This window comes from Poecilia reticulata, linkage group LG14, assembly GCF_000633615.1.
Source record: "Poecilia reticulata strain Guanapo linkage group LG14, Guppy_female_1.0+MT, whole genome shotgun sequence".
Taxonomy (NCBI): Eukaryota; Metazoa; Chordata; class Actinopteri; order Cyprinodontiformes; family Poeciliidae; genus Poecilia; species Poecilia reticulata.
The window spans coordinates 7664049-7691097 of NC_024344.1; the positions used below are offsets into that span (position 1 = coordinate 7664049).

General features: G+C 36.7%; 2 protein-coding genes across 5 annotated transcripts in view; both read left to right on the forward strand.

Moving 5' to 3' along the window:
• Positions 1 to 1070: 1070 nt before the first annotated feature.
• Positions 1071 to 24077, forward strand: cfap54 (cilia and flagella associated 54). The gene is made up of 57 exons (XM_008427095.1): positions 1071 to 1305; positions 1508 to 1613; positions 1866 to 2015; positions 2173 to 2338; positions 3041 to 3099; positions 3393 to 3536; positions 3760 to 3870; positions 4755 to 4853; positions 5127 to 5319; positions 5473 to 5577; positions 6215 to 6327; positions 6589 to 6700; positions 7180 to 7265; positions 7400 to 7537; positions 7673 to 7820; positions 7923 to 7972; positions 8833 to 8961; positions 9075 to 9309; positions 9453 to 9586; positions 10386 to 10580; positions 10658 to 10750; positions 10832 to 11020; positions 11118 to 11236; positions 11326 to 11473; positions 11602 to 11757; positions 11839 to 11961; positions 12684 to 12806; positions 12920 to 13040; positions 13404 to 13487; positions 13740 to 13866; positions 14086 to 14188; positions 14989 to 15074; positions 15163 to 15360; positions 15517 to 15677; positions 15756 to 15913; positions 16001 to 16210; positions 16307 to 16506; positions 16700 to 16835; positions 17174 to 17303; positions 17481 to 17642; positions 17718 to 17930; positions 18081 to 18168; positions 18293 to 18463; positions 18564 to 18630; positions 18772 to 18957; positions 19038 to 19124; positions 19476 to 19592; positions 19752 to 19799; positions 20198 to 20339; positions 20500 to 20669; positions 20810 to 20964; positions 21066 to 21147; positions 21477 to 21636; positions 21893 to 22050; positions 22743 to 22889; positions 22986 to 23106; positions 23789 to 24077. Exons 1-57 carry the CDS (start codon positions 1160 to 1162, stop codon positions 23914 to 23916), a joined length of 7686 nt encoding a protein of 2561 aa, XP_008425317.1. The 5' UTR covers positions 1071 to 1159; the 3' UTR covers positions 23917 to 24077.
• Positions 24078 to 24795: 718 nt separating this feature from the next.
• Positions 24796 to 27049, forward strand: part of dixdc1b (DIX domain containing 1b) — a 16297-nt gene continuing 14043 nt past the window's right edge. For all 4 annotated transcript variants that reach the window (XM_017308441.1, XM_008427093.2, XM_017308442.1 and 1 more), the window contains exons 1-3: positions 24796 to 25038; positions 25772 to 25901; positions 26871 to 26996. In XM_017308441.1, coding sequence (XP_017163930.1) covers positions 24976 to 25038; positions 25772 to 25901; positions 26871 to 26996 — 319 coding nt within the window. In that variant the 5' untranslated portion in view covers positions 24796 to 24975. The remainder of the gene's footprint in view (positions 25039 to 25771; positions 25902 to 26870; positions 26997 to 27049) is intronic.

Below are 27049 nucleotides of genomic sequence, written 5' to 3' on the forward strand. Positions count from 1 at the left end.
GCTTTAGCCAGTGGTGGACCAAGTGCCAAAAGCTTAGATCTATGTGTGGAGTGGATGTGGTGTTGAATGGAAACTGATGAGTTTGTATGGGACAGCATTAGGTGAGACTTTATCTGCGTAAAGTTTTGCCATGAGCTCAGATTTTAAAAATTGCTTTGCCATTGGTTGTTCCAAGTAAACGTTATTTGTCTTCTTACACATTTCTTCTATTTTAGCTTGTTTGTTTACTTAAATGTTTCTGTTCAGAAAGAGAAAAAAATTAACAGTGATCCCTCTAGAAAACAAAGTTTTTACATTATCATTTTATTTATTAATGGAAAGAAAGCTATCCAAACATACCTGACCTTGTGGGAAAAAGTTATTGAACCAAGCTAATATTACCCCTTAACCTAATAAATATTTGTGCCGCCCCCCTGGCAGCAAGTGAGTTGCTTTTTTTTTTTACATCGCTATTGAGTAATTTTGACACAATCATCCACATTGGAAAGTTTTTTTTAATGTATTGGAGATTATAAGATTGCTGATTTATCTTTTAATCTGTATATTTTAAATTAATAGTCTAATTTATTAACACATTTTAATCATAATAATTTTAATCCTTTTTGGATTGACAACATAAGCTGTTGTATGGGTAAAATGATCCAACCTCTGGTTGTCAATCAACACAGGACTAAAATATGATCCTTGACTCTGAAATCAAAACAATACACTAAGCTGAACCCAACAGTTTTAAAAAGCATCTGACAGATCCAACTAATATTTAAATATATATATAATCAATTGATTTCGAGATCAAACAAATCTAAATTTCCAGTTAATATACGTAAAATCAGAAAGAAAAGGACAGTGTCTTAATGTCACACATTTATAAAAATGTACTTAAGAGTGATTTTACCAAAAACCTTCATGACCCACTTTGGGCGTAAAATGTATTTAATAAATGAATTACATTACATTTACACGTAATTAATTAACTACATATTACATTAGGAGTTTGTTTAAAATTAATTAATTAGTAGAAAGACAAAAAGAGGTTTCGGTTGTTCAACTTCCTGCCTACCAATGGTTGCCATAGCGACGTGCCTAACATTGCTGTAGCGAGAAGGAGTTTGTTCAAAATTTGTTCACAGCTGCTTCACATGCTTTTCTATCTACAGAAATGGCCTTACCGGCTACATATTATGGCGAACTGGACGGAAAAAACCCTGTCCTTGCACGTTTTAGACGCGAAACGGGATCATTTTTAACGCTCATGAAACAAGTCACTTCGACGACGAAGCGCGACAATGGCCCTTATGCTAAAGGGTAAGAAAGTGGTAAAGTATGATGACGTTACCCACCTGATTTCCTCGTTATTTACGTTTATTCACACACAAAAACTGTTAATGTTATATAGCTAATATTTAGCACAATTATTTTTTTCTCCAAAGCAGTACACTTGGAGGCAGAGGAGCCTCTTTTGTTTGTCAGATTCTCAAGACACATTTTAACATAGTTTTGTCTTTAGGATTAACCTACTTGTGAAAACACGGAAAGAGTACATAAACCGAATACCAGAGAGGTTTTACCAGGAGCACCTGTTGCAGGTTGCAGATATCCTTTGTGAATATAAGGTACCTTAATAAATAACAGTTATTTATGCTGTATTCCTCCTGCTGTTTTGCACCATCGTCAATGTCATTCTTGCTTCATAACGTTGTCAGTCAACATGCTGGTATTAGAATCATAAGCTATTGTAGGTGTGTATGATATTGCACACCAAACGTGTAGGTTAACAGCAACACAATGTCTCATGCAAAACTATCTGAAGCTGACAAATGTGCCTCTGACACTTCAGATTTGACCCTTATTCTCTTTATTTCTAGCTGTACCAGCTGGCTCTGTGGCAGGGCTACGGTCTTAGCCTGCTGCAGTTGAGCTCAGTGCAAATAACTGACATTACAGATGTGGACCACTTTATGGCCTGCTTTTTCCCTGAAGGTTTTGAACTGGAACAAGGCACCTTTACAATAAAGGTACATTATTGTACCTTTACATATTCATGCTACGGTGAATATTACTGAAATTCACCGTAGCACCGTATTACTGAAATGTTTCTTACTTGTGTACTTGTATACACAAGTATACAAGTACACAAAATATTAACAAATGTGTATTTTTCTGTGCATCCAGACGCGTGCGATGTTTGGTTGTGCCATATGTATCTTTGAGGAAGAGAAAAAGCGCAGCATCCTCAGCCAGAAGGGACTCTCCGTACTGCTGAAAGTGCTGAACTTCATTAGGATCATGATGCAGGCATTCCAGCAACATGAACATCTCTCCTGGCTCATATACAATGGTTTGTAAAATCAACTAGTAAGAAAAGATTAATTAACAAGTTGTCAAAATATTTTTGCCTTTAAAAAATCAGATTATGGCTAATAACCTGTATCTAATATTGAATATTGCATAAATATGTATACCTCTTGGGATAATACAAAAGGTAGTGGTAAAGGATCATAATGTTTTTTTTAATTTCCTACTTTTTACTGAAGTTAGAAATGTACATGTTTTATGCCATGTCTCTACCAGATCTGCATGCATGTAGAGACGGTGTTTTGGCCAATAAATGTTCTTGCTAAATAGGCAAGCTCCTCCAGGTACCCTAGATGGATTCTGTAATTATTGCTTGGTAGAGTTGCATTTATATCAAGATATTTCCATTTTGTATGATGGATTAAACAGTGCTACGTAAGATATCTGTAGCTTTCATATTTTAGTCTAACTTAACGCTGCTTTAGAACTCTCTGTAGCTTTTACATTAACCTGTCTATTGTGTTCTTTGGTTTTCACTATATATACAAATGCACATCACTCTTGTCAGATTTTCTTTTCATTTATGAAATTGTTTGAAAATCATATATCATTTACCTTCTGTTTCACAATGATTCACCCCCTTGTGCTGCTCTATTACATAAAATATGCAAAACTATTTTGCAGGTTGTGTTTCAGAATTATTTCCATGCTCTATATAATACATTTACTTTCTCATCTATCCTAGGTTCGATGTCCATTTACAACATTTGCCGTTATCTGATGACTATGAATTGCAGTGAGCAGGTGCTTTAAAATTCATAGACTCTGTACTATTTCTTCATATGATTCATATGAAACAAAACAGTGTGTGATTTCAGAGATGCTCAACACAGATATGATAAAATGGATGTTGGTAGGAAATAACTTGAGAGACCAGATGTGAATTATGATAAAGCCTACAGGTATAATATTGAAATTATAATTGAAAAGGTCTGCAAAAATAATTGAGTTGCTCCCAACTTATTCTCTTCTACAGCATGCATGTAAATGCGTCCCTATTTATGACACCTAACAGCATTATTTATGCTCCTTTTCAGGCTCTGGAGTACCTTCTGTGGGCGAGTATCAGTTTGGAGCTGTCCATCCCTTTGATGACACCCAGATATCTGCCTCTTATTGTCACTCTCTACTGTTCAGTCTGCCAGTGTTACTATGACAACCGGTCTGAACTGCAAGCAGAGGTGAAAGACGTTTGCATCCATAAAAAAACTGCTCATGAATTTTTCCAATGTACTACTTATAGTGTAATTCAAAAATACTTTATTGATCCCAAGGTGAAATGAAAAAACAAAAAAACATAATTGTAAAATTAAATGTTGTTTAGAAATTTAGGTAGGATTGTAGAAGTGTACCTGGAAGCATAATCCTCCCTTTTTACAAATCTATTATTTTTACTGGTTTCAGGATTTTGCTAAGAGAGCTCTTGAAAAAATAAATGAGATGGCTAACCTGGAACAAGAGACTGAATGCACTAATGAAGTAACTCAGAAAGCTTACAAAGCAGCTTCTGTGAAGGTAAGCCGACTACGATATATAGTGCAGTGAAGCAATGCTTAGTCCCTTCTAGATTCCTTATGTTTTAGCATTTTTGACTCACTTAAATGTTTCAAATAATCAGGCAGATGTTATTATCACATAAATATAACCTGATTAAGTGCAAAGTGCAGTCTTTTCCATCAATTGAGTGAAATTTTAGCCCACTTATCTCCAGAGAGTTGATTTAATTCAGCCATTTTCCACTTCTTCCCCAATTGTGGATAACAAATTTCACAATATTGAAGTCATCAACCTTAAAAAATGGCTTTGTAACCTTTGTCAAACTCAGACTAATGTTTTTGAAATTTCGAGTACGTGTTGCTCTTGAGATCTTTTATCCTACTTCATGTTGTTAAACAGGTTCTATTTAAGTGATTTTTTTTATTCTTTGGATCTGGCTTTGATCAGATCATATTCAGTAAACTACATTAGGTATGATACGGTGAATGTTACTGAAATGTTTCTTTTGGGAAGTCAATTCACTGACTGGAACAAATCTCATAAATTAATTACACTCAGACTTTTTTAAGCCTTTGTTTCTGTTTATTATGGTGATTTTTTTGCATTTAACATTAGAATATTACATAAAACTAATAAAGTTTTAAAAATGTTAACTTCATGAAAATTATGTTTAAAAACCGCTTAAAGTTTTTTAAAATAAAGATATGTTTCATCTGACTATTGAGACTAATATCATTGAATATTATTGTGTGAAAAAAAGTATGTGAAAGAAATTAGTAAATGTTGTTTTAAATATATGGTGATGCTGTTATTGTGTTGAAATTTTACACTGAAAAGACACTTATACAAGATTGAGTCAAGCGGTTTAAATTAAAACTATTTTCTTTTTTCTCCACATTTAGCTTGGTGTTTTGATGTTCAAGCGGACAGTCTTCGAAACCAGAAAACCTAAAACCACGCTAAGAACCAAAAACAAAAGCACCCTCAAAGAGATCCCCCATGTAATATCATGAACATGAATGTTGTGATACCGACCACAATGTTAAATCTAATCTTTGAGTGAAAAGCAGCTTTCACTTCTTGAGCTTTTGCTAACAGTCATATTTCTTGCAAGTCCTCCAAGGCTTTTTAATTTTATGAAATGTTTGCCATCATGTATTAAGTACTTCTTTTGTTGGATTTTAAATGTTTTAGTTGCAGAGCTCTATGCAGACATCTTTGTATAACTTCTACACTTTACAAAACACAGCAAGTAAAGTCTGCCTCTCCCCCAGGCCCCATGGCCTCGTACCCCAACAGAGCAGATGCTGCTTACGCATTTTGGCTGCACTGCAGGACAATTTTTAGCCATTTTGGAGGCACTTTGGGAAAGCCACACACGTCCACTGGAAATAAAGCTACATGATGACCCAGAGCTGCTTGAGATTATCATTGAGCTCCTCTCTGCTGGCATGAGTATTTTGTCTGGTTAGTGCAACAATTACGCCAAACTAGTACATTTTTAACAGTGATGTAATGAAACATAGAGGTGTTGTAAAATATATACATGATAACCTTGTATTGTGAAAGTGTGAAGGCCTGACTGGGAAATGACTTTTTCTCATGTTAATGTTTGCTAAGGAGGCGCAAGTTTAAGTACCAGTGAACAAAAGTCTGACGATCACCAGAGTTTTTGTCCTAACGTACTGACAGCAGAATCCACTATAGTGGATCTAGCAACAGAAGGTAAGTCAGCATCACCAAATACATTTCTTGATCCAATGTAAGCATAAGATGGTTATATGCAAGGAATACTAAGGTTTTAAAAAATTTCATATTGAAGAAGTGAAAATGTAAGGTTCTTCTATTGAGATTCCAAGGAATGTACCTGAAGGTACCTGCCAGCCGGCAGAAAAAGGCCTCATATGGATTTTAAGGGAAATTAGAGTTCAGTCAATTTTCTATGTTATTAAAATTTGCACCGAGTTGAATGCATGACACTTATACTAATATAACCATCCCATTTGCTCCCAGTCTTTCACAATCACAATATTGCAGATACTGATTGCAGTCAGTGTCTACAATGTCATAGTCATTTGAAATGACGATTGTGATTATATATTTATCTAATGTGCTATATGCACTGTCATTATAAAGTTCAATATATTTTTCTGTCGTATTTTCCTTATTTATTTTTTGCATTTCTTAAATATATAACTAAGCACTGATAGATATTTGTCCTCTCTCCAAAGAAAAATTCTCACCCAAAATTTAGCTTTACGCCCATAGTTTAACTAAAGCACTATTTCTCTCAGAAATATTGCTTTAAAAGCCAAGTTTATATTTAAAAGAAGTTAAAAGAATTGACATTTTGTTTCTCCAGGTGAGAACAAAATACCGATTATGTCTGCAGTGAGATTCATCAAACTGTTGTTTACGTACAAGCAGCCAGAAGCATTCTCAGAACTCACCAAGGAGATGCTGCATACTTTGTCTGTAAGTACCTCTGAAGACACCTTCTGTTATCTATACTGACATGATGTGTCACAAAACATTTTGAGTTTTTCCCTTTTCCCTCTTGTGTTCTGTATCCATTTTTATAGAAGGTGTTCTTTGAAGTAAAAACAAAAACTATTAAACTATTTCGGAAGCAAATAACACAAACCAGTGTCAATGTTTATTCCTTAAAGAAATAAAAAAGATCCTGTTCTGTGTTTTCAAATGAGTTTTTGTGCATGACTTCTCTCTCTGCATCAGGGTGTGGAAGGTACGCCTTTCAGAAAGGCAGAACGTGAGCTCACCTTGCTCTACAGTTACAGCAACCTGCTGTACTCTCAGAGAGAGGGTACGAGAGAGGACAAAAAAGATGGTAACAATAAAGCTATTATGGAGTTCATCTGCACTTTTAACATTTATGGTTATAAATGCATTTTCTTACACATGACTTTAATACTCATTAAGGAGACTTTGTTTAAAATGTATTTAAGTCTAAGCAGTATTTAACTATAATATTGACTAGAAACCTTTGAGTAGGCATTAGTCAGTTAGAGTTTTTAGAAACAAATAACTAAACCCTCCCCCACCCATTGCTTAGGACCGCTGGTTAGCAGAGAAAAGGAAATAAATCCAGCTTTTATAAAAAATGGAGCAGCAGTGAAGTATGGTATACTGTGTAACAAAATCCAAAAAGTAATAAAATAAAAATTGTTAGAAAAATTAAATAAGATGCTGTAGATTATATAAATAATATGTGAGTAGTAAATGATATTCTCCCTTTGGTGTTGCACCTATTATTGCATTAAAATATGGTTGTTGTTTTTTTCTATTTTTCCTCAAAATTTTTCACAGACAGGCAAAAATTATTTTACGCCATGAGCGATGAGCTGGTTTGCTTGGTCGACACCCTGCATCTGTGTGTTTTTGGCCCTGATCCTGTAAGTTTCCATGTTGTGTGTTTAATTTATTGCTGCATTTGGATGTTTTTAGACACCAGACTGAAGAAGTACTCAGAGGATGGATTTTTAGAGTCACATGTTACAGATATCCTATCCATGCATGTTTTCTGCAGGAATTGCAGCCTAATCCAGACCTTGTTTTTGATATTTTGGTATTTCTTTGGAAAAGAATAAAAAATATCATGCAAAATCATTACCTGGAAATCCAAGACTCTATTAATGATCAACAGAGGCTACATTGCTATGACAAGGTTTGTTTTCTCTAGGAAATATTGTTTAAAAAGCCATATGTAAAAGAAGTCAATTAATAATTTCGACCTTGTAGAAAAGGGAGGATCCACTAGTCTGCTTTCTTGTTTTTATGTTTCGTGTGAACATGTTGGCAGTTGCTGTGGTGTCTCTCTGTGATGTGTGATGTGGCCATTATCTGTGAGGTGGCCAATGTTAACTGCATTATGGTGGCAGAGATGATCCACATGTTGGGTGAACATGTTGAGAGAGTACCTGGCCTTATTAATCAGGCAGAGCGATCAGGTGAGAAATGCCTCTGTGTCGTTCTTCATGTAGAGCCACATAAACACAGGAACATATAACGTCTTACAGACTTACAGATACTTTTTTATTTCTTTATGGCAGTTTGTGGAAGATCTGAGGACATGAAACAAAGCTCCTTTTCTCTTCTTAAGGTGTGTGAGCGACTTAAATTACTATACAAAAGGACAAGTATTTTATGTGATAGATTGAGACAAAATAGCTTTATCTTTTTAGAAGTGCAAATTTAAAAACTGTTGTCTTTGTCAATTTAACACATTATTGTGGGTTATCTAATCTGTTTTTGTTTTGTTTTGTTTTTACCATTTAGATGTAGCAAACAGCTGTAATCTGAACCTAAATTTGTAAGCTTTTTGCAGTGTCTGATAGGTTTTCTTCAGGAACTGTCCCGCACTTTGCCTGGCCATTGCATTCCTGCACTTGATTTAAATTCTGCTTACAGTACAGTCTGGGCTTTCTCCCATTCACTTGGATTCCTGGATTCATTATATAACACTGATAAAAATGTTGTTGTTGCCTACGTGTTGTTATCATCATCTTTATCAGGAGCGATGTTGTGACGATTTCCTGTAGGCAGAGTTTTTGAAGAGACAGAGACCAAATTTCAATGCTTCAAATTTCTTTTAAGTCATTTTTTATAACAACCGAAGGCAACATAGTTACTTTATTTTGCTATAGAATAGCACTATATGACTGGAAAATACGTAATTCTGTCCCTTTAAAATTTCTGACACACTGTGTGAATTGTACATTGGCTAAAAGATTTTATTTTTATCCGACAGAACCAGAGCATCTTCTTTTACATGTTTGCTGTATTTATAGTAAGATCAAATTACAGACAGGTGGTTTCTATTTAGTAAATAGCCAACTTCCAAACTAAGTGGTTATGATCATTCTTGAACACTTTTATTTTATTTCCTCTAAACATCATTTTCTTTGTGTTTGTACAGCACATGAAATATCAATAAAATACATTAAAGTTCTACTTTTATAGGAGTCAAACACAAATCTACTAAAGAAGGTGTGTGAAGTGGCAAAGAAGGGACTTGATGCTTTGTCAAATGGTGTCTCTGAATTGATTCCACAAGATCACTCAGCCATCACTGACACTGCCTGCATGCAGGTAAGCAGGTGATCTTTCTTGTAATGCAAAGTTATATAAAGATTTTACTTCTTAATGCATAATTTCCAATTGAATTGTGAAAATTCAATAAACAAATCCCTTTTTTCTGCTAGAAATGTAAGTCCCTTCATCACTGTAGTCCATCCATTACACCAGCTGAAGAGCAAAATGGAACAGATGAAAACACTGTAAAGGTTGAAGAAGAAAAGGAGACTAAGGGAGAGTCAATAACTGAAGGAAAACAGGACAAAAAGTCCAAAGAATTATTTTTGCAGGCCAAGGATTTTTATCTAGGGCTGGAAATCATCTACCACAAGGCTTCTGTCAAGCTAATGCTGCTAAACGAAGGTTTGATTTCCTGCTATGATACAGTAATGCATAGATAGTTCTGATTACAATAGAAGCTAAAATGTCCCTATCCTTTAAATGTTATTAATGTGCAAATTCAAAAATAAAGGATTTTGCTGAAGCTTTGTTTTTTGTTTTTTCAGTTAAAGAGTCTGATCTGCTGCATCGGATCAAGAAGAATAAGCTGTCAAAAGCTCATTTTATGATGCAGAAAGCATCAGCGGAGCACAGTAAAGGGGAGCCAGATGAAAGCAGCAACATCAGAAGTCTCCTAGAGGTTAAACATTTATGCTTAATATGCTTTACGCATATAACTATAAAACTCAATCCGTTTTGTGGGAAAAAATGTTCTGTTCCTTTTAATCTACAATTGTATAAATTGTACATTTATCTGAACATATAGAAATGCCTTCTGCGAATTAATTATCTTGTGTGTTGAAACTTCAGAATTAGTTTGTTTTATCTTTGAACATGAACAGATCAAATGAAACTAGTCATATTCAATAAATTATATAATACCGAAAGACTATTTCAGTGACTCAATTCAGTAAGTAAAACATTATATCAATTAACTACACACAAACTGATGTTTTCAAACCTTGATTTTGTAAATTATGATCAATTTTCAATCTATATCTCATAAAACATGCCATTTAAAGTTGTAATATTGAGTCAGAGCACATTTCTGCATGAAAACAAACATCATCATTCAGAAATATGAGCTTCATTGAACATATGTTTAATTCCTGCATAAGGTTGTTATTTTCAAAAGGTACATTTAATCTGACAACCGAGCTTCATCAGAACTCATCTAATTTACTGAACATGACTTAATGCGTTACAAAAAAAACAGACATATTTTGCTCTATGTGGCAAATATTAAAACATACAGCAATGTAGTTGCCCTTAAAAAGATGCAAGGAGCGTTTATGTAAAATCCAGACATGTTCCACATGGTTAAAATGAATACTCTTTTCTTTTCATATTTAGCTTGATGTTTTGATGATGACAGAAACAAATATTGTTGAATAATGTATAATAGGTATTCAACTAGGGTGCTCATGTACTGTCTTTAGGAAGCTTTCGTCCTGGTAGAAAAAGCAGAGCTGGATGAGATGCAAACATACATGGCCACTGTTAGGAATGTCAACGACAAAAAGCACAAAACAGAACAAGACGAAGGTGAAAAAGCTCCACCTGCACCAATGCTAATCTCTCGAACTGACCACTCCATTACTTTTGCCCCTGCTGAGTATGACTTGAAAAATCGGGTGAGATTTGCTTATATTGAGCTAATTTTTCCACACAACCTATGTTTTTCTGTCCCTTATAATCTCCCTTTCTTTAGGTGAGCTGGTATCAGCTTTGTGGGCGAACAGTCCAGGCTGCCAACTCTAGAGTCCGCCTTGGTGAATGCACTTTACCAGGAACTGGGAATATGGTACCGTTTAGTTTTGAAAGGCACACTGTTTGAAATTACCAATACTTTTATCTACGTATATCTGTTCAATTTATGTTGTAGGTGCCAGTGGTTTGTGGTGAGTGTTTGCTCAGGGTCGAGGGTCTGCAGCCCAACCAGACGTACGTGTTTGCTGTAGCAGCCTATGACAGCAAGTGGCAGCTGGTGGGCAACTCTATAGGGGATACAACATTACCAGTGCTGGCATGCTTTCCCACCTCAGTGCTTTCCACATGGGCTCACTTGGCTCAGGTAAATTACGTACACAGACATAAACTCTACCAAGGAGACAAAGAAACGTAAGGCAGAAATGTACATGTTCATGTAGCTTTGTTGCCTTCTCTCCCAGGTGGCGTTTGAAACAGGGCAGTACGCTGTTGCTAAAAGAGCCTGCAGGAAACTGTGGTGTCAATACATCGATCCGGACTGTTCATCCAACAGCAAACGCGACAGATTTGCTTCCAGTGGGTGAGGATGGAAACATATACAGTTCACTTTTTCTCAATTTAGCCCTTTTTAAAATTCTAATGAACTTGTCAAAATTCCCCAATTTCAAGGCTGCATAAGGACACCCTACAGCACTCCTCTCCTCACATTTGCAAGATGTTTCTGAATTCCATTTTCACTGAGACAGAAATCAACATTCAACAGGGGTCTCTCCATTGGGATACATGTGGTGACAGAGGACCGTTTATATGGGAACAGGTACATATGTCCACGTCTTCTAGCACAAAGCGACCTCATGTGGAAAGCATGATGTCTCTATTGCTGGTGTTAACGATACTGCGGATAATAGCTCACACAAATAATTGCATTTATTTATGTGCATAAAGGAAGCCAGATTAGCAGAGACCGAGCGAATGATGTTGGCTATGGACCTGGCGATATATTTGAATGACAGCGGGGCTTCATTACGAGTTGTAGTTACCTGCTACAGGCTGCTAGCTCCTCTGATCTACCATCAGATCGCTTCCGATCCTGTGGTGCAAGTATGCAAAAATTTTTCAAAACTATATGTACATTTAAAATAATTTTAAAATTTACAACTGTGTGTCTGTTTGAATGCCCAGGTGCTATTAAAGTGTTTTGTGGTTTTGGAGGATAATTCATCTCTTATGAAGCACAAATGGACCGGAAACTCCTCAGAGTTCCTTTTGCACATGATTTCCTGCATCACCTACTACCTGTCAACGGTTTGTTTGTGTGCAGTTATGTGCAGCTTGCACCTTAACATTGTGGTACATCTACTACTGCAGGATATTTGAGCACCAGTCACATTATTTCCCAGTCTAAACCAGTCCAAAATGTAGGGGATCTCCCATTTCTCTTAATACACATCATGAGTTAAGTTAAATAACTGCATGTAGTGAAAACAAAACATCTTGATAAAGCTTTCCTTCCTGAGTTTTATTTAGTGGTTTTGATATCCCTTCCATACTTTTATTATCTTCTCACATCTGTTGACTGCACAATTTCTCAGATGATACATTGGATGGCAATAAAAAAATATTTTTTAATCTAAATAAACTTTTAATGGTAATTTTACTTTTAACTATATACACTAATAAATTCTGTACTACTATGGTAATCATCTAAAGCAGTAACATGTAAACACATTTTTTAAGTTAAAAGGAATGGAGGAAAACAACATGTTTGTGTCACAACAAGAACATAGAAATGTAGTGCATAGAATGTCCCCCTTCATATGATCTCTTCCTTATTCAATTAAATTTGCAGCTTGAAACCAGGCAGTTTTTTTCCAACACATTTTACTGAAGATAGAACATACATGCCATATTAACCCATTTAACAATGCACCTTATCAAAGATGACTTAACTTCCTTGAGTTTACTGGTGAGTTTACCTTTATCTTCATCAACAACAAACTTTATGTTTTACTGTCTTGCACTCACAGGCACTACAAACGTTCAGAAAATATGATACAGCTGCTGCTGTGCTTGATTGTGGGCGGAGTCTGGTTCAGGAACTCTTTGATGCACATTTTAAATTTGGCAAACTAATTACTCAAGCTGGGAATGTAAGAAAAGACACATACTGAATCTGTTTCATCATTTATCATAATACTTAGAGTTATTCATGTATATGAAATGTGGTTTATGAACAGCTCTGCTTTTATGTATCTATGTGTAGAATAAAGCAGCAGCTATAGCTGCAGCTGAGAGCCAAAGAAAGATGAGCCAGCTGATAAAAGCACTGCACGTGAAGAGCATAAGATGCATTGAATCCGGGGAGGTTCTTGAGAAGCAAAACGGTAATAACAAAAATCAGCTTTTGAAGAGCATATATTCAAATTAGTTTTGGCAAATTAAATGAGGAAACTTTGTGTTTAGGTTTTATTGTATTTGGTAAAACCTTAGTCCATCTAAAAAAAATAACTGGTGCTGAAACGTTAGAAGTTTTTTGTTAATTTATTGATATTCATATGTGGAACCTTTTTAATATCTTTTTTGCACGATCTCCCCATACATGTTTGGCCGCTATGTTACAAATTTCTGAAGCCCTGAGCTGAATTAAATATAGAAAATGTGAATTAACTTTTCAAGCACTTGCTAGGGCATTTCAGTTCACCTCAGTCAAAAATGATTCTTATAAACACAGCTGTCTACTTCTCCAGAAATTTCATTGATTACCCTTGAAGATCCCAGTGTTCTTTACCGTCTGTTCCCCAGCCGGTCACTGCAGGATAACTTTGACAATGGTGAGTAGCTTACCTTTACAAACAGTTGAAACCAGATATTTACGGATGCTGTATAAGAAGCACTTAAAACAATTTCATAAAAAAAATCTCTCTCAATTTTCAGCCACTTATCAGTTTGGTTTTTCTAACCAACCTAAAACAAGAACATTACTGTTTGATTGTCTAAAAGTTCATCCATTCAATAAAATCAATATAATGAATGTTTAGTCAAGTTCACTCAAAGCCAGATTGATCTTTGTGTGTTTTACATAGTTATAAAACTCCAACGTAAAAAATACTTCCTTGAGTTTGCGACTCTGCTTCTACGGAGGACCATGGAGGAAGGCAGTCCAGATCTTGTGCTGGACTGGGGACTAGCCATTTTTCAGGCTCTCTCCAGGTTTGTTTTACTGACATTCAAGTCTTCACAGATATCTAGGCCGGAAAAGAAAACAAATTTTAACATCAACTTCAAATGTGTTCATCTTCATGCTTCAATTAATAGATGTGATCCCTGTCCAAGTTGATATAATTAGTAAGTCAATAGTTTTGTTGCAGTGAGCCTCATCATTACAGCGTACTGCACTGATCATACTGCTTTTCTTCACTACGCTTGCAGACGTGATGAAATTTTGGGATTAGCCCCAAAATCTGAGCCGGAAGACAGCAAAAGTAAAGAAGGCGAGAGTACGACGACTCGGAAGAAAAGTGAAGTATATCAGGTGAACATAAAGTACACAAAAATGCCCATATTTAGACATGGACAGCATGTGTAGAGCACATAGCAAAAGTGTCCATATATTAGGACCTTTTTCATAACTTGTGTTACTACCATAAATATCAATGTGTTTCTTTGTAATTTTTTACTTTTGATACAACAAAATGTTATGCATTATTGTGAATGAAAGCAAAATAATACATGGATTTTAAATTGTCCAATAACGTCTACTGTTTTATAGCTTAGGTGAGAAAATCTGTTGACAAGACGAGTATTAGTGCTAAACTGTGGCACATAAGTTGAAACAAACACATAAGTTATTTTTTCTTCTTGCCACAAGCCATGTGGGGGATACAGGGTACATGTAGAGGAATGTGCTCTGGCCAGAGGAGGTCAAAAGTGAAACATTCTGGCCTGCATTCGAAACACTTATGTTTGGTAGAAAACTTTATCGGCACCTCAGCCTGAAAACACCGCCATGCTGTGGGTAAGCAGATCATAGTTGATGGGAAGATAGTTGGTGCTAAATACAGAGTAATCCTAGAAGAAAACCTGTAAAGTTTGCAGAAGAATGGAAGGTCGGGTGGAAGGTCGACCCTCACCCAAAACATATAGCCAATGAATGGCTTAGGTCCAAGCATGTTTATGTGTTCAACTAACCCAGGGAAAGTCTAGGTTGGAATTTGTTGTAATATTGCAAAACATTTTGCAACATTTCAAGGAACAATATATAGAAAATTTAAGCAATGTGTTATGCATCTGCACAGCTTTTTTTTTCAGTGAAGCCTTTCTTGTGTTTTATAGCAGGCCATAACCACAGCTGAGGAGCTAAGAAGAAAGCTTAGGAAGAAACTGCCACGGAGCTTGCTGATGAATCTGAAAACTCTCAGGTATCGTTCGTGGATATCGATGGTCAATGACACTCAAATTGCAGTGTAGTAGTTTGGACTAACAACTTTCGTGTGTGTGTGTTTTTAGAGAGCTGCACATAGTGGAGCATTTACTGTTTTTGATGTCTTTTGTGGTGCAACGCAACAAGAAGCGGATTCACCTGAGGAACATAGTAGCTGACGAGAGAGCAGAGAGATCTTTCCTTAATTACTGCATGGCTACGGCACATTTAGCAAAATTTTACGAGGGCGTGGAGCTGATTAACGAAGGGCATCTGAACGAAAGGTTCCCAGTCAAGATCAAGTTCCTCTGAGCAGCACTGTATTTCTGTTAACATTATGCCGATATTTACTTTTATCTTTAAAAACAAGATATTGTACATTTTATGATCAATGATTTCAGATTGCAGTGAAACCTTTGCTTTTTTTATACTTTGCTTAGGTACAGCCAGCTTGATATCTGCTGGTTCTCTCTCGCTCACTCTGGCATCATGATAAGGAAGCATTCTCTGCCCTCTTCTGAAAATAAAGTGAAATTACCAAAGGCTTCTGGCCATACGGTTGACATGGTGACTCCAAAAATAGAGAGGAAACAAAGGGAGGGTAAGAAAATTACTTAACAAGAGACTTTAATGAAGTATAATGTGGCATTTTTTATAGGTTGATGCTTCTTTTTTCTAGCTGTTAGAAAGGTTATCCAGGTGCCAAAACGGAGGAGCAGTGCTAAGAAATACTCCCTCCTTCAAAATACGGATCCGCAAAAAGATATGCAGCGAAGGAGTTCTTATGTACTACTGAATTTTGTTGAAAATGCTGCTTTACATTTTCGCAGAGCAATGGTATACAAGACGCAACGATAAACAGGAATGTTTGGCTGCTATATTTGTACCATACTCAATTGGTGTTCCTAATTGTCATCTTGTCAGGTACTAGCCCATCGTGGAAACCACTGGACAACTCTGCAGTACACGTGTCAATCTGTGTGGGACCACAACCACAAGCTTACTGCAATGGTACAAAATGGTGCTTTAAATAAAAGTTTCCCACCGGTCACAACTGATGAGCTGCAAGCTATCTTCACCCCTCTTCTGGTGCTAGCCACTGATTTTATGCTGGACATGCTGACTAAACTTCAGGTCCGCCTAATTCTACTTTCAGAGATGAACATTTTGTGTAAGGTTTTTGATATTTTTGTGGGTTTCTGTCACTTTCTTTCATTATCTTCCCACCAGATTTGGAGTTTGTACAATCTCGACGTGACCGTTGAAGAACTTGAGTCGCGTCTCCACTACTCGCTGCCCTACGATGACGGCTTCGTGGTGGACCTGCGCTGGATTCGAACTTTGGTGTTATACACTCTTGAGCAGCTTCATTTCTGTGGAAAATGGGAGACCCTGGCACACTTTGCCTTACTATATAACTCATACACACGGTGAATGAATTATTATTTTTAAAAGAAATAAAAAGGTTAAAGTGGCATAAATACTTTTGCACTATGCTATGCTCAATGCTTGTAAAGCAAGGGTGTTTCATACAGATTTATTAGATGTTTTGCAGTTTCATTCTATGACCTAGTCCTGCGACTGAAGACTTTAAATTTGAAATTAATTTATATTTGTCCCCAGGGAACATTACGCCCTGATGATAGTTCCTCTGTTGGTTCACGCTCAAAGGAACCTGCTTGAAAGAATTTCTTCTTTTAAAGGACCTGCATTCCCACAACCACACCATGTCAAGACGGAGAACACCACTGGGAAGAAAGTAGGGCATGCAATAAAACAGAAATCACATCTTGCTTTGTGTGATGATACAAAACCAAAAAGTCACTTACAAACCAAAGCAAGTCGAGACTTTAGGTCACATTGCAACAATAGGTACCATCTGAAAATTATTCCTGTGTGGTTTTACTTTATTTTAAGAATATCCTTTTATTATTTAAAAAAAAAAAAGAAACATCCTAAGTTGCCAATAGTATTTCAACAATGCGTGTTGCCGGAGACTTGAGGGAGGTTTTAGTGCAATACCAAGATCATAGGTCTTGTGCATTTGTGTATTGTGTGCATTGAATTGTTTGTGTCCTCCTCTTTTTTTCAACATAGATGACTAATAGAACTTATGCAGGCTACCAGCTGCTCAGTGTGTGGAATCGACCCCCTGCACCGAAAAAGACCGCACACAAAAAGGGAGCTAAAAAGGTTCCTTCTACTAAGGATCCATTTTCACTGAAAGGTTTGATTGGACAAAATGCTTCATTCATTAGAAAAGCGCTGAACAGAGTCATATAGAATATTTCTTTTGCAACAAAAAATAATCCAGATCTTCCAAAGACAAACAATTAAAAGTAAAATTTCTTAGTGCAAAATAAATAGAAAACGTAAAACAATGCAAAAATGTTTTGTGCTGAAGTTTCAGAATTGCCCCTGGCTATGTCGCTTGTGCGCGTTCCCCTTGACGTGGAAGAAAGCCTCAGCTGTTTTCGTGAAGCCCTCAGGAAAAGATCGCCCAGTCTTCCATTCCTCCAGCATAGTCGTTCATTAGTTGTGCAGCTTTTAGCATGCACACAGCCCTGTAAGTTTATTGCTTATTAAACAACAGGTGCATGTGCTCCTCTGCAGTAAAACCTCTGCTAATGTCATCCTTCAGGCTTTACACCACAGACTCCAACTTGTCAAACTAGAGGAGGTACCCGCCGTCCAGCAAGCGAGGTGACATTCAGCCCAGCAGTTGTTACGTCTCCGGACCTCCTCCCTGATGACCTGCTTGAGGAGGACTTTAGTTCTACAAACGCTATCTACAGGCTTCCTATCAGCCTTAACGGTGTACCAACTGTTACTGCTGCTTACACAAACTCCATCAGTAAGAACTCATAATCGCTACTATTGTATATTTTTTTTGAAAGAAGCAGAATGAAAGGACAAAGTAACTATATTTGTGTAAATTACAGTGTAGGCATATAGGCGCTTAAGAAGCTCTCATTGTTCTTTCTTTTCTCTTGATTTTCCTCAGAGGCCCTGCAGGCCAACGGTCCCGACTCCCTTCACATTTTAGCTCTGCATGAAATTGGAAACCTGCACTTTTATACTGGAAACATAAGGTTAGAAAACATTTAGATGGGTTTATGTGGACCAATCAACAAGAATGTGTGCATTTTTTACGTCATAATTTTTCTGTCATTCGCTCAGTAATTTTTGTATCTGCTTGTGTTGTGTTGCCTCTAGTGCTGCACACTACTGCTGGAGTAAAGCCGTAGACTGCATTTTCCAGAGCTCAGGTGTCATCCAGCAATGGGACGGTGTTAACTTTGAGAGCAGCTTCTCGCAAAACATTGTAAAGCAAGCTGGTATATGGGGATGCTTGCAAGGTGCTGTGCTCACTGCAAAGATAGCGCAGTACGTTGGACTTTTATGTTGATATACCGTTTTGTGTGTGTTTTCAAGCAATGTCCCATTAAAAATACACTTCTGCTGAGGCGCGTGTTTTAATTTGCAGGTTTATTTCGACCTCTGATATCAGGAAGCGCACAAAGCGTTGTCGGCTGTCTGCTCATTTCTTTAAGGTAATCTCTCTCAGGAATGTTATGACAGTACACTGAAATGTGTGGCTGTAATGTGACAAAATGATGAAAATGTCATGAGCATGTCACTCAATTTCTTTTCCTTGTATCATCTCTGACATGGTGTCTGCTCATCCTCTTTAGTGTGTGCTGTGTTGCTCCATGGCTCAACCTCTGAAGGATCTGCAGTACTCCTCACACAGCATTAGGGATGAACTGTTTCCTGGCATTGACCTTTTTTCTGAGCCCCACAGGCTTCAAGTCGACACCACAGTAGCAAGTCTTCACTTTGTTTGCCATTGGCTCTTCATCACAGGCTACTACATTACGGTATTTATTAACATTTGTCCTCAATTTGAACTTCAATTCGTAAAAGAAATAAACTTTATTGTTAAACTCTGTTTTTTCAGCTTTTTCCCATTTTAGCCCTTTACCTCTATTTTGTGGGGCCCGTGTGTAGAGATGTGCACCGCACGGCTGAAGCCAAGATCCTCAAGGTCAGGATCGTAGTTACTGCTGTGTTAATCATCAGTGAGAAATGAACCCTATCATGTCAAACCAAACTGTGGTTTTGGAGATTCATTAAAGCTTGTAAGCTGGGAGGGCGAAGTTGTTCATTGTCTCTATCTGAGGAGAGAGCAAACACTTCTGTATGCACAGATATCATAGAGGAAAAGACAACTTGATGACTCTGAACCATCCTATTGGAGCAGGAGTAGCACAATGTTATAACAATTACACTGTCAGATAAAACTCACTCATAGAATTAAAATACAACATTTATGATATTACCTTCTCTTTTAACATGAAAATCTTTCTTTGCTACCTGATCTGACTGTTTTCTGCAGATTCGTGCTCTCACAGAGTTGTGCATGTTTACTGAAGCCATTGCAGAAGCTATTCAGTTCACTCAAGGAGCAGATATTTTTCTTCCATATGGACTCCACATGACAGCAAATCTACAAGTATGTTTACCTTTTTTCTTTAATCCATTTGAAATATGTTAATATTGTTGCATTTTTCTACAGCACTCCCTTCCTATTCTCAGATGATTAGGTGTGCTCATACAACAGAAAAACGGTTTTTCGAACCTGATTTTAACGGTATTTATGCTTTTTAAACAGCATGTGAGGACTTTCTGCAGCAACGCATCTCTTCCTGACAATGTGGAGGTAAAGTACACAATTTCTATGACTCCACTTTCAAATCAGTTAATTAAAACCATTTCGATGTATTTATACATCTATTCATATTTATCTACAAATAAATGAGATAAATATACTGTTGATATGGTCTTTCCTTGCTACTGGATTTTCACCCCAAGTTAAAAAATGCAGTGTCTATCAGATGTTTGCATTATTATCATCTGCATTGTTCTCAGTTTAATTTCTGGCTCGTAATGATTTATTGGAACCACCATTTTTTAAGGATGGGTTCAAATAGAAACAAAAATAAATGTAAAATTTATGCTGATTAGTGAACTTCTAACTGAAACTATAAATGCTGTAGAATTTGTCAAATAACATTGTTTTATTTTAATCTAATCTGTGACGTTTATGATTATGATTAGGCTGTGGAAGACCTTGTGAACTGTGACTTTACTTATGAGGTCTGCACATTGTACGGTCCCACGCTGTGCTCCAAATTCAACCTCGCTCGAATTCAACTAATCTTAGCAATCACCAAGTCTGTACGTGGCAGTCCTGTGCCAGGTCTGTAAGGAAGAAGCTGTTCTTTGTTAACTTTGTTTTGTGTGATCAGTATGTTTGCAAAAGAACATTGTGTTAAAGGCTGCCGAATCTAAGCATTAAACTGTAACTTCTGAGGTACATCAAAATTGATTTTTCTGCATAAAGACGTATTGTTTTTCAGATCCTGAAGAAAGTTCTTCTACCCCAGAAAGTGAAGAAGTGCATACAAAGGATATGGCACAAGATGAGCAGGAGAGACGTGAAACAGAGGGATCATCCCCTGAAATAGAGAAAGCGAAAATTGTCTCTTTTGCTAATGAGAAGACGAAGCTATCTCCAGAAAGGATCAAGGTAAGAGTGTATAAGTTCTATCCCAGCAAGTTTGCTTGCTGCAGGCCTGTTCTGTATTTAACTGTTCCTGGCACTTTAAACACAGATTCTGAGGAAGTGGTGGCCCATGTGTGAAAATGTGTCATTTTCTTCTTTTATAGTTTATTTTGTTGGAAGGAGCTTCCACTTTGTTTTCCTTTGCTACGCAGCAGCTCACTTCTCTTACCTGCAGCGAAGCTGAGAAACTGGAACTGGTGGTGGAGTTCAACCTTCTTAAAGCTAACCTCTGTCGACAGCAAGAAAACTATGCACTGAGGTACCCACACTTCAAAGTGGATTAAGGCAACTGTTATGTCTTTACATCCTTAGTATTTGTATAAGTTTTCTATGTTGCCATGTTTGATTGCTCTCCCCTAGCTTTGAGGCTGCAGTTTCAGCTTTGGTGTTGCTGCAGACATCTCCTGTCACTCTGACACCATCCCCTTCTGGAAGTAAACAGGTAAAGTGGCACATGTGTCCAAAAGAAAGCGCTTAATTTTTTTTTCTTTTTTTTTTACATGCTAATACATAAATAAATTTAAAAAAACCTTACCTACTATTCACCAGGCCCTAAAAATGTTTTTTTTTTTACCAATAACAAAAACCTTATTAAAAAGAAATATCTCACAAATTAAGTATGTTCCTATATTTAATAACTTGTAGAACCACATTCAGGATAGCTCTCAATTTTAATATACTGCTTCTTTCTCCTTAATTTCCTTCTTTATAAAAGTGTTTTCTGTTGTGCTGCACTGAATAATTACAGTATGTGTTTTATGTTTTGTTAAGGGCACCAAGGACTGCAGTGTACCAGACAACCTGGATAGAGACATGCCCAGGGCTGTTGAAGCCCAGGAGAGAACTGGAATTTTGCTGTGGCTGCGCTGCCGGCTCACTCTGGTCCACTGCCTGACTGCTAACATCCCTGCAATTGCAACTCTTTTTCCAGGTTTTAGAAGCTTTTAGACTTTTTTTCCCCCCTCCGAGTGTTTCATGATTCAATTTCATGCTAATTTTACAATAATATTGCAGAAATGATTCGTAAGTATGAGTATAAATAAAATAGCACTCTAAAAAACATAAGAAAACCATAATTATTGATGTTATTGATCTCCTTATGAGTGACATGCGGTATGATAACAGAAGTTGAACTATACGATTAATTTATTTTTTGTGTGCTAATGAATGGCATTTTGTCTTTCAAGGTAAGAACATTAATGAAGAAATATATCAGGTGATACAGCAGGGACTGGATGAATGTCTGCAGTGGGGAGACAAAGATATTCAAGCTCTGTTTATGGTGGAAGCTGTAGAATTAGAAGCACAGAGAAACAGGATTGATGAGTGCATGGCAATCCTGAAGGTACAAACACAAACAGGGGCAACCTTTTGTTTTCTCTATTTTTAGAAATTTAGATAATAATTAAGGGCACTTTTCACAACATATTAATGCATGCCATACAGAATTTATGTTGTAATGAATGGACAGCATGCATCTTGTCAGAAGCTGTCACGTTTTTTGCATGTGTTGGAACAAGAGTTAACTCATGTTATAAGGAAGTCATCAATGTCATGCATTGTCAATGACCTGTAATAACAATAAATTAGTTGTCTGTAAGAAACATGAATGTTTTTTTTGTAAATGTCATTTATTCATGTTTTTCAAATATTTATTTTTCATTTTTTTTAGCTGCTTCTAAGTTTTTAAATTAACTTCAGATCTCTTAGCAAAATGTATACTTGGGACTTCTTTTTATCATAGACTTGATATGTCTTTTACATGTTGTTTAGTGCTTTTTTGTGCAATCTTGTTGCCAGTTTTAATAGTTTCATTATTACACCACACTTAATTTTAGCACCAACACGGCTAAAAGAAATAACCTAATCAAGTCATAGCTAGGATTTAAGGTTAGGGAATATGCACCCTGAGAGTATCAACCACAAATTAGTCACATCCACATTTTCTTTTTTCTTTTTCACTTTATTGATTCTGTAAATTCTGTCCATCAAATAGGACTATGACAAACTAAGGTTCTCCTTATATCTGTTATTTAGAAAACAGTGAATCTCCTGTCAGGACGGACATGTATGCCACCCAGGTCTGTTCTGACTCTTGCTCGAGCCACGTTGTTGCTCAGTGACCTGAAAAAAGAACCAAGCACAACACTTCTCAGACTGACACAGAAACTCTTGGAAAAGCAGGTACGCAAAAATAAGATGAAGCTCACTACATATATTCTGTCATTGTACTGATAGAAGGGAAATACATACAGTTAACCTCTTGACCTTCTGTCTCAGCTGTGCCTGTTTGATGAAAATATAATATTGCTTGATGGAAATGTAAGTTTCTCTCCACCCGGACCCAGAAACATCTACCTCCCTTACCTCGACATGCTGAACAAAATTACTGTGCAGATTGGTAAGACATGAACCCACATACACAGGGCACAAGCGGCTAATTATTTGTGAATTTTCTAATTAAAAAGCTTAAAAGAATGACCATCTCAGAGAAACACACGAAAATAAACTCTTCACTCATTTGGCGCTTTTTGCAAACCCAGTTGTAATATCACTTTTATTGCGTGTTACATGAAAGGATGTTATAGCTCATACTTTAACAAATAGTATTCTAGGCTTCCTAATAAAAACTTGTTAATGCTTTTGACTGTATTGTTGTAATTTGTTTCTTGTTTTATTTGGGAAGTATCTCGTTGAGTCCTGGATTTAAAACACTAACTTCTTTCAACAAGACTGACGTCTCTCAGAGTAGTTTAAATGAATTATGGTGCTAACTAAGCTGGAGATAACTTTATTTTTTAAATAGCTTTGCGGTGTAATTCCAAACATAGTGTAGTTATGGCATGATTTCTTCAGTATGAAATACCAAGCAACACAAGATAGGATGCGCTCCTTGGTGAGATTTATTCAGAAATCAAACAATCTGTCTGCCATTGTTCGCTAGAAACTATGAATTCCCCCAGTGTTTGGTAAGAGCTTGTAAAGCTACCAAAAACTAGTCCACATAAATTAGCAGAGTTGAAGAATTAACCTTCAAGAACTAAGAAAATTGCTGAAAAATTGCTTTGCCTCCTTTGTTACAGATTCAGTCCTGAATGTTAGCAACGTGAAAGGATCAGCCTTTGGCCAGTCATCACATCAGAGTCAGCACCCGTCTGATAACACTGAGAAAGATTCTCAAGCAGTTTTCTCTCCGAGCCATGAAAGCTGATGAATGGCAAAAGTTTCCATTAGACTATTTGCCATTTTTAGAGGCAGGAGATTTTGCTTCCCTTTGTATAACCTATGCAGCATTTCATTACAGGGTTATCTTTGTTCTATATTACAACAATACAATTATAAAATACAAATAAAATTTGAGCTGAGAAACAACAAGAGTGCACAATCCTAATTTTAATAATTTAAAAATTTACTTGACTTAAACCTTTAAGAAAATGATTTCTTTCTTACTTTCACTCTTAAATTTTTAACATTTACTGTGCTTTTAAAAATATTTGCTCCCTTGCATATTTATTTTTCTTTTGACCACGCCCTATTTTGAGGTAAGATAGAAATTAACCAACTGAATAGCAGCTTCATTTGTATTTGATAAATAAAAGTATAAAACAATTAAGCAAACAGATTTTTTGTGAATTTTTCAAGTAAATTAATATCAGACCAGCTTGAGTGGTTGATGCAACAAGGGTTATTAGGAGGCAATTACTTTTTCATGTAGGACCAGGTTGTTGTTTTTTTTTTTTTACTTCCTCAGGTTATCGCTGTACAATAAAATATTGTTTGATGATCTGACATTTGACGTAATAGAAGAAATCTGTCAAGTGCAAGACCCTTTTCACAACTCTGTATCTTTCTTGTACAATATTTGACTGATTAAATAAACACATCCTTTTCCTTATATCATACTTTCAATGTATAAAGTACCCCAAAAATTTGCATTGGCTATCTATATTTAGGTGCCAATCCTCCTCTAGGGGACTCTGTATTTTGGTAAATAAATATTAATACATTCAAAATGTGAATTCAGGTGTTAAGTCGGTCAAGTGTTTTATTGTGAAACGTCACCGGAAGTGGCCGTTGTTACCATGGCTGACTTGACAGCAGGACTGCTGTCCAGAGTAACGGTAGTCTGCTCGGAGCCATCAATTGTCTGGCTCAACTGACGTTTGTTTGAGTCCACCAGTGGTTAGTAACGGGGGTCCGCCCGTTGTTCAAGCTAGTGCTGTGACAGTTAGCTCGTTAGCAGTCTTTAAATGGAGTTTCAAGTTAAAAGATGATCGCTTCACTCTCAAGAGGAAGTTTGCTGGATGAGGTTCTTCATGGGGGCTACAATGAGGTAACCCAGCGTTGCTGATTCTGTGTTTGGTAAATTTGCTGAGCCAATTAGCAAGCGGACGTTGCTTACATTTTCAAAGCTTAAAAGCGCGTGCTCGTCCCTTTAAGCGAACAATTAAAATAAGGTTGTTGTTTTTTTTGTTTTTTTTTTAGATATGTCAATCTTGTACATGCCAGTAACATCGCGAGTGTAAACGTTTTCTTCCAACCAAAAAAAAAAAAAAAAAAAACTTGATACGAGACTTAGTAATAAAGTACTAATAAAGTAATCAATGATTCTAAATGTTTAGTATGTACTTGTTAGGCTATATCCTTACTGGAGCTCTTCAATCTTACTTTAGCTAAGGAAGCTAAATAACACAGGAAGCCAAACCTGAAATTACCTCTGCTGTGTGTAAAATGTGTGCCTTGTTTGTGATGTATTTTGATGACAATGAGTTGTCATATGAAACATCAGAAACGATCAAATGTATTAAAGCTAATGTGTTGAAGGGATATTTAAATCAGGAGTAAAACTTTAAATACGGGATCTGCGGGAGCGAAAGCAAAATTGAAATTATTGGGACAATAGGCTGACCTTCCTCCACAGCGCCCTCCCTCTGCTCTGTCCTAACATAAGCAACAAAGGCTCTTATTTGTCTGAGCTTCATGTGGCCCCAATCACTAAGCCCTGCATCTGTGTATGTGTCTGTCTGTGGTGTGTTGGATGTGTGCATCTGATTGACGACTTGCAGCAGCAGCTGGCAGCATATGTTTCCTGGGTGAACTCTCAGCTGAAGAGGAAGCTGGGCCTACAGCCCATTGGAGACCTTCGGCGTGATCTGCAGGATGGCGTTGTGCTTGTTCAACTCATAGAGATTGTTGGTAAATATACACAGATTCACACATATGCTGATATACGTACAGTACCACATGTTGAAGTAACTCAATTGGGGAAAAGCTTCAGCAAAACTCATCATTGTTTCTGGTTGGATCTGCCTGAAATTATTTAATATTCAGTGGCTCTATGAGATGAGCAAAACAGTTTAGAAAAATTTTAATCTAAGTATAGTGGTCCCAAAAAATGTCTGCTTTTGTCATTCTTAAATTATCAGAATTATAATCCCTAATTAAGCTGAAGCTTTTTGTTTTATATGTCTAGACAAGCATCCGCCTGTGCTGCAATTTGCAACCATTTGTCAAAAAGCACATGGTATTCGCTGCTCATAATAGTTCATTTATTACAGTCCAAACACATTTGTTGAGCTAATAAAATCTGAGTGTCTTTCAGACTATAGATGTTTTCTTTCTTTATAGATTTTGAAGTTTTGTCTAATTGAAAAAATAGATTTGCTTTTGCAAACGTCACAAGTTGTTGGACTTAAGACAATCAAATAAGATCCAGTACATGGCCCATTGCGGTGACTGCCGAAGTGGATGACATCATCTTCAGTCATCCACTTCCTGAAGCACAGTAGCACTTCAGTACTGGAGTTTGAGACCTGTAGCTTAGCATTTCACAGACTACTTCACATGAAAACATCACCAGGAGAAACAAGGTGTTAGTTTTCCAAAGACTGCAGTAATGAGTCAGATATATTTGTAGAAGCTTAACGCTGTCCTGCAAAAACTTCTATGTGGACAAAACGTCTTTTCAAGGACACAGATAGCACTCTTTTTTTTCGCCTTTTGGTTGTCTTATGTTTTTATTGAATTGTTAGAATGGGATTCACATTTGGCAAATGCCTTTTCAGTCACTTGGATTGTGTGAGAAGGAAGTTTTAATTGGGGCATCACATCCTTCACATAAGGTCCTTAATGTTCTTTATCTGTGCTTTTTTTTTATTATGGCAGCTGGTGAAGTTCTGCAGGGAGTCTACACACCTCCACTGAACAAAGAGGAAAGCAGAAAGAATGTGGAGGAAGTCTTAAAGTTCATTTCCTCTAGAAACATACGCATGCCACACATATCTGCAAAAGGTAAACCACAAGCAATTATTTTTACACAATTCTTTTTACATATCTGTCATTTA

Coding starts and splice junctions, on each gene's coding strand:
- cfap54 (XM_008427095.1), top strand. CDS start 1,160: ATGGCCTTACCGGCTACATATTATGGCGAACTGGACGGAAAAAACCCT. Junction 7,266..7,399: donor GTGTTTTTGGCCCTGATCCT/GTAAGTTTCCAT, acceptor TGTTTTCTGCAG/GAATTGCAGCCTAATCCAGA. Junction 7,973..8,832: donor GCTCCTTTTCTCTTCTTAAG/GTGTGTGAGCGA, acceptor CTACTTTTATAG/GAGTCAAACACAAATCTACT.